At 33.8% G+C, this 6,491-nt stretch overlaps 1 protein-coding gene and 1 long non-coding RNA gene across 2 annotated transcripts in view; both read left to right on the forward strand.

Annotated features, from left to right (window-relative positions):
* Positions 1-2,639, forward strand: part of LOC137626810 (uncharacterized) — a 13,979-nt gene extending 11,340 nt beyond the window's left edge. Inside the window, exons 5-7 of the mRNA XM_068357799.1 lie at positions 1-1,047; positions 1,935-2,077; positions 2,470-2,639. The exon at positions 1-1,047 is cut by the window's left edge and continues 1,413 nt beyond it. Coding sequence (XP_068213900.1) covers positions 1-1,047; positions 1,935-2,077; positions 2,470-2,639 — 1,360 coding nt within the window. The remainder of the gene's footprint in view (positions 1,048-1,934; positions 2,078-2,469) is intronic.
* A 522-nt stretch (positions 2,640-3,161) lies between these two features.
* LOC137626603 (uncharacterized) lies at positions 3,162-5,851 on the forward strand. The gene is made up of 3 exons (XR_011041063.1): positions 3,162-3,243; positions 3,758-3,964; positions 5,678-5,851. It is a non-coding gene; the product is annotated as an uncharacterized lncRNA (long non-coding RNA).
* The last annotated feature ends 640 nt before the right edge of the window (positions 5,852-6,491 follow it).

Below are 6,491 nucleotides of genomic sequence, written 5' to 3' on the forward strand. Positions count from 1 at the left end.
CTGTCTCCTCACAATTCTTTGGATGTTCAAACCAGATGATGTAAACAGAATCACAACTGAGGCTGAGCTCTACTGGCAGATTTTCCTTCTAATCATCTCCAAATTAGAGGAGCGTTTGCAGAGGAACCCATCTACGTGTGACTTAGAATTAAGTGTCTTGCAACACAAAATAAACCAGTTTCTTGATGAACTCTCTTTGGAATCTCTCAAAGGCTTGAAAGATGATTTTATTAATCTTCCCAATTCGGTCTATCAAAGATTGGCTGATCTATGTCTTCGTTTGGACTTACCAATAGAAGAGCTGGCTGGAGCCTTCCTAAAGAAAGTCACCTCCTTCAACAACTCCTATTACACTTTCCCTCATAAGGGTTTCATGGAGTTCATGGGAGGTTACAATATCCGCAAACAAGTGACCAGATCACCAATGCAAATGTGGAGTCAGGAATTATCTAAGACATGTATTCCACCACACATTCAGGAAAAAATGCTTTCTAGTGTTGTCTCAGAAAAAAGAAGGAAGAAGAGAAGAGTGACAAATATTCTGAAAGAGCTGCATGGGGGCTCTCTCCCTGACTCTCTAGAGAAGTATCAAAACCTACTTATCCAGACACTAAGCATTTTCCACGTGGGGGAAGTGGAGGTGCCACTGGCAACCAAGATTGAGACCCTGAAACTCCTGGAGAAATCAGGATTGAAGGACAAAGACTCCTTCCTGAAAGTCATGCACAACATAAAGTGCAATGACGAAATGTCACGCTGGATAGCGCAAAGGTTTCGCTTGATTGATTACAACACTAGAATCACTGACTCATCATTCGAGTCTTATATCGCCCTCCTTGCAGCCACTGATCCTCCTCTCCCAAACAGAGATGAAATTAGAATTTATATAGACCTCAAAGAAAGTATCACCGGCTTCGAGGTACTAACCAAACATCTCTTGCGACACCAGGTTTACCCAAGACGAATATGGCTTCATCGCAGCTTTAGAGAATTTACGTCTATTAACGCAGAGGAAACAGAGTCAATCAAAAGTCTTCTCAGCAAAGAGTAAGTTTTGCCTTTTCCTTTGCTTTTCTGACAGTTATTCTGAATATCAGCCTACTTCTTAACTAATATCATCAAATATTTTTTATGAAAAAGATAGTGATACATAAAAACACAAACACACACACACACACACACACATATATATATATATATATATATATATATATATATATATATATATATATATATATATATATATATATATGTTTATATATACTTATATAGGCCTACACACACACACATATATATATACATATATATATATATATATATATATATATATATATATATATATATATATATATATATGTATATACACACACACACACACACATATATATATATATATATATATATATATATATATATATATATATATGTATATATACACACACACACACACACACACACACATATATATATATATATATATATATATATATATATATATATATATATATATATATATATATATATATATATATATATATATATATATATAAGCCTACTTTTAAAGAGAAATGAAGACAGACATGAATAATTAGGCTACAAACTTTGCCACAATCCTCAACTTGAGTCTCATAGTCTATATCCTTTATATTACTAGTATCATCATCATCATCATCATCATCATCATCATCATCACAGTCATCATTAGATTCATTATAAAAAAGTCTCAAATTTACTTTCCTTCTCATTTATAGATGATATAAATTTCAATATTCCACCAAATTATTCCTTTTTACTTTTCATTCTTATCATCATCATCATCATCATTATCATCGTCATCGTCTCCTTAATCATCTTAATCATCATCATCATTCCACTTAATAAAATTCCCGATCGAATCTAATAATTATTTCTTTCTTTTCTTCTCTTTGGAACAGTTGTGAGTCTTACAGAGGCATCTGGAACCCAACGTTTCAAATCCATCCAAATGTGAGGATACTCTCTGTGATGCTTCCGGACCAAGTCAGCCTTGACGCCTTCTGTCGATCTTTGCAAAAGACAAAAGAGATTCGATATTTAGGTGAGTTAAAGAGAAGGATGACAGAATATCTGTCTTCCTTTCCTCTGAGGGACTTTATGATATCTCGCCCTCTTCCCCTTATCCCATTCCTGTCATTCGTTCTGTTAATATCGTTATTAGCATTATTTCTATTATTGTAACTAATATTATTATTATCATTATTGCTGTGTAAATTTAGAACATTATATTCAAGGCTCAATCAGGCTTTTTTTGTTCTTACATAAGACAATATTTTCATCTGATCTGAAGTAATTTGAAAGCTTTCGATGCTAAGTTTTCATTTATTTCCTTTCTTATATAAAAAAAGGAAATGATTCAGTTTAAAGGTGACATCACTACATCACTATAGTCACTATTGATTTCACAAATAATGATATTAATGATGGTGACAGTAATGAATAGTAATGATCACGACGGTAATGAAGAGGAAACTAGAATCGGGAACAGTGATAGTCACTCAAGGGTACTCCTGACTCCGCCTCTTTTCTGCGCTGATTGGTTCTCTACAAAAATGTGGGCGGAGTTATCTGATCTCAAGAACCAATCACCGAAAGGAACGTGAAAAGTATTATCTCGACCAATGATATTGCGATAGTCCAATGAAGCTGAGTTGTTATTGGCTGAGTTTCTTTATACAGTGCTCAATGCGAGAATTTCATGAAGAGACTGATGTCATCCTCCAGGATGATGCTACAATGCTCGCGTGCACACACATTGACTCACACACACATTAACTAATGCACACACAGACATTGACTCACGCACGCACACAGATTAACTCGCACACACACACATCAACGCAAACCCGTAGCTCCTAACTTTAGTTAATTTCGTCTCTAAATTCGTTGTTTCAGTTATCATTATTCCCATTTGGTCTTTTCCTTTAAAATCTTACGAAAGAAACAGATAGAAAATGTTTGGTTGTGATTTTCATTTTCCTCAATGTTGTTGTTGTTGTTGTTTTTCTTCTTCTTCTTCTTCTTCTTTAAACCTTTTTCTCTTTCAGCGATTCACTTTAGTGTGAAGGATGTCAGCAGCGTCAGTCACCCAATTCCTTTCTTGAAGCAGGATCCAAATATCGGGGTCTTGGTCAGCGATGTCCAGGAAGAAGACATTGAGAAGGTTGGGGACATCCTTTGGGCATTGCAACCACAGGATGCAAGGAGGTGAGGAAACATCATTCCTTAAGAGAGAGAGAGAGAGAGAGAGAGAGAGAGAGAGAGAGAGAGAGAGAGAGAGAGAGAGAGAGAGATACAATTATTATATTAATTTGTTGAACAGAAAAATTTATTTGAAATGAGACTTTAAATCGACATCAGATTTGGAGAAAGAAAAATCTCATAGGCCTATTAATAGAAATAGTCAATTATTAATTATTATAGAAATAGAAATAAGTTTATCAATTTGTACACTTTTCAAATGTTACTTGAAGGTTTATTTCTATTTTCAATTCATATCCTATTTGGGATCATTAAAAATTAATTACAATACTGTGTACGTGAAGGTGTGTGTGTGTGTGTGTGTGTTTGTGTGTCTGAATGCACTTGTTCATCTTAACAAAAGAAGATGTCAGTAAAACAATAATTAAAAATATGGTTGACATCATTTCCTTTCTTCTCCTTTTTCTTTCCTTTCATTTCATCCGATTTTTCTTCTTTTCCTTCTTCTTCTTCCCAACAGATCCTTCACTTCAATCACTTTTCCTCGGTGTTCCAAGAAGAAGAGGAGTCTTCGGGATTTCCTCCTCCCAATGATGAACTCCTTGAAGGGAGTCAGGGTGAGAAGTTTCATCTATTTCCCAGGCGATGAACGACCAGATAACGAAGCCTTACTTGAAGTGATGAGTCTTAAGGCAAAGGAATCCACTGGATGTGGAGATGTTAAATGGTGAGTTTGCTTCTTCTTTTTCTTCTCCTTCTTCATCTGTATTGTACGAATTTTATCTCTCTCTCTCTCTCTCCCTCTCTCTCTCTCTCTCTCTCTCTCTCTCTCTCTCTCTCTCTCTCTCTCTCTTAACATTCCTCTTAAGCCTTTCAGCAGACCATAGGCCTAGAACGTATTAGGTCTGGTAATTTTTCATGTCATAGGTCTTATTTTTTCATGGTCTTCATTGCATTTAGGCAGCATCTCTCTCTCTCTCTCTCTCTCTCTCTGTCTCTCAACCATCGTTCTAAACCTTTCAGCAGGTGATGAGCCTAGATGACTAATCTGTATTCATAATAAGCCAAGTTTCAAAACTATTTTTCTTTTGGTTTTGGTCTATGATTTGTTTCTTAATAGTTTTTTCTTTTCCTCATTCGATCACTTGATATTCCTGTGTATCTTCATTAATCGAATCAGAGACATTTCCAGAGAATGTCGTTGTGTGGATGATAGAGAGGTGTTGATGTGTAGAGCAATTTCCACCTCATTATTATCTTCACTTTTTCTTCTTCTTCTTCTTCTTCTTATTATTATTATTATTATTATTATTATTATTACTATCCAAGCTACAACCCTAGTTAGAAAAGCAAGATGCTATAAGCCTAGGGGCTTCAACAGGGAAAAATAGCCCACTGAGGAAAGGAAATAAGGATATAGATAAATGAAGAGAACAAATTAACAATAAATCATTCTAGAAAAAGTAACAACGTCAAAACAGAAATGTCATATATAAACTATTAACAACATCAAAAACAAATGTCATGAATAAACTATAAATAGACTCATGTCCGCCTAGTCAACAAAAAAGCATTTGCTCCAACTTTGAACTTTTGAAGTTCTACTGATTCAACTACCCGATTAGGAAGATCATTCCCCAACCTGGTAACAGCTGGAATAAAACTTCTAGAGTACTGCGTAGTATTGAGCCTCATGATGGAGAAGGCCTGGCTATTAGAATTAACTGCCTGCCTAGTATTACGAACAGGATAGAATTGTCCAGGGAGATCTGAATATAAAGGATGGTCAGAGTTATGAAAAATCTTATGCAACATGCATAATGAACCAATTGAACGTCGGTGCCAAAGATTAATATCTAGATCAGGAATAAGAAATTTAGTAGACCGTAAGTTTCTGTCCAACAAATTAAGATGAGAATCAGCAGCTGAAGACCAGACAGGAGAAAAATACTCAAAACAAGGTAGAATGAAAGAATTAATACACTTCTTCAGAATAGATTGATCACCGAAAATCTTGAAAGACTTTCTCAATAAGCCTATTTTTTGTGCAATTGAAGAAGACACAGACCTTATATGTTTCTCGAAAGTAAATTTGCTGTCGAGAATCACACCTAAAATTTTTAAAGAGTCATACAAATTTAAAGAAACATTATCAATACTGAGATCCGGATGTTGAGGAGCCACCGTCCTTGAAGTTTGGCTCATTATTATTTGATTAGAATATCTGATCATGTTTGTTTGAATATCAGTATTTATGGTTCACTTCAATTCTTTCCTCACTTCTTTCAATTCTCATCACATTCCTCTTCCTCCTTTCTTTCGCTTTCATTATTTCTTTTTCTTTAGAATAAAGATTTTCTCATCATCTTCTATGCCATTTTTCGTCATTGCAAACAACCAAAGTCTATTTCATAATGTTGTTTTCTTCTTTGCTCGGTAGGAGGATTGCTGGACGGATGTCCCAGGGTATCAACAGTAATGAGAAAAAGGATGACGATCCCTGAGGCGACAACTAAAAAGAAGAAGAAGAAGTTCAATATCGTCTGACCCTTTAGTTGTCAAACAAATGTCTCAAAATGTTAATCACCAAATTCTAATTCATAATCTGTCACTAAATGATTCAGTTTTAACTAATGTTTTATAATGATTACATTAAAAAGATAACTTTCAGATCATAATAGTCATTTCTTGATTGGAATGTGATTATATATATATATATATATATATATATATATATATATATATATATATATATATATGTGTGTGTGTGTGTGTGTGTGTGTGTGTGTGTGTGTATATGTATATGTGTATGTATATGTATATATATGTGTGTGTACATATATATTCAATTGTTAGGGAACAAATAATATCTTTTCACACAAATCTATTGTATTTGGAAACTTTTATTATTTTCATTCCACTGTTTGTTCTCTTCTCTTATATATATTTTCAGAATTTTTCTTTTGTTTAATCACTTTAATATGATTAATATTTTTCAATTAATAAAGTAGTATATGACTTATACCATGACATAATCTTAACAAAATATAGCAAAACTTGAATGTGCTAAGATTCACTCTAAACATTATCTATTATCTATTCATGTAAACAAAATCTATTTAAGTGATCTTGACGGAGATGGTTGAGGTGATGGTAGGTAATATGTAATAGTGGAGGTCATCATAAATAAATCTGTGAATGACAAATATTGTGTTTTCATCACCTTTCAATTTTTATTCATTTTATACTAATCT

Source organism: Palaemon carinicauda, chromosome 34, assembly GCF_036898095.1.
Source record: "Palaemon carinicauda isolate YSFRI2023 chromosome 34, ASM3689809v2, whole genome shotgun sequence".
NCBI lineage: Eukaryota > Metazoa > Arthropoda > Malacostraca > Decapoda > Palaemonidae > Palaemon > Palaemon carinicauda.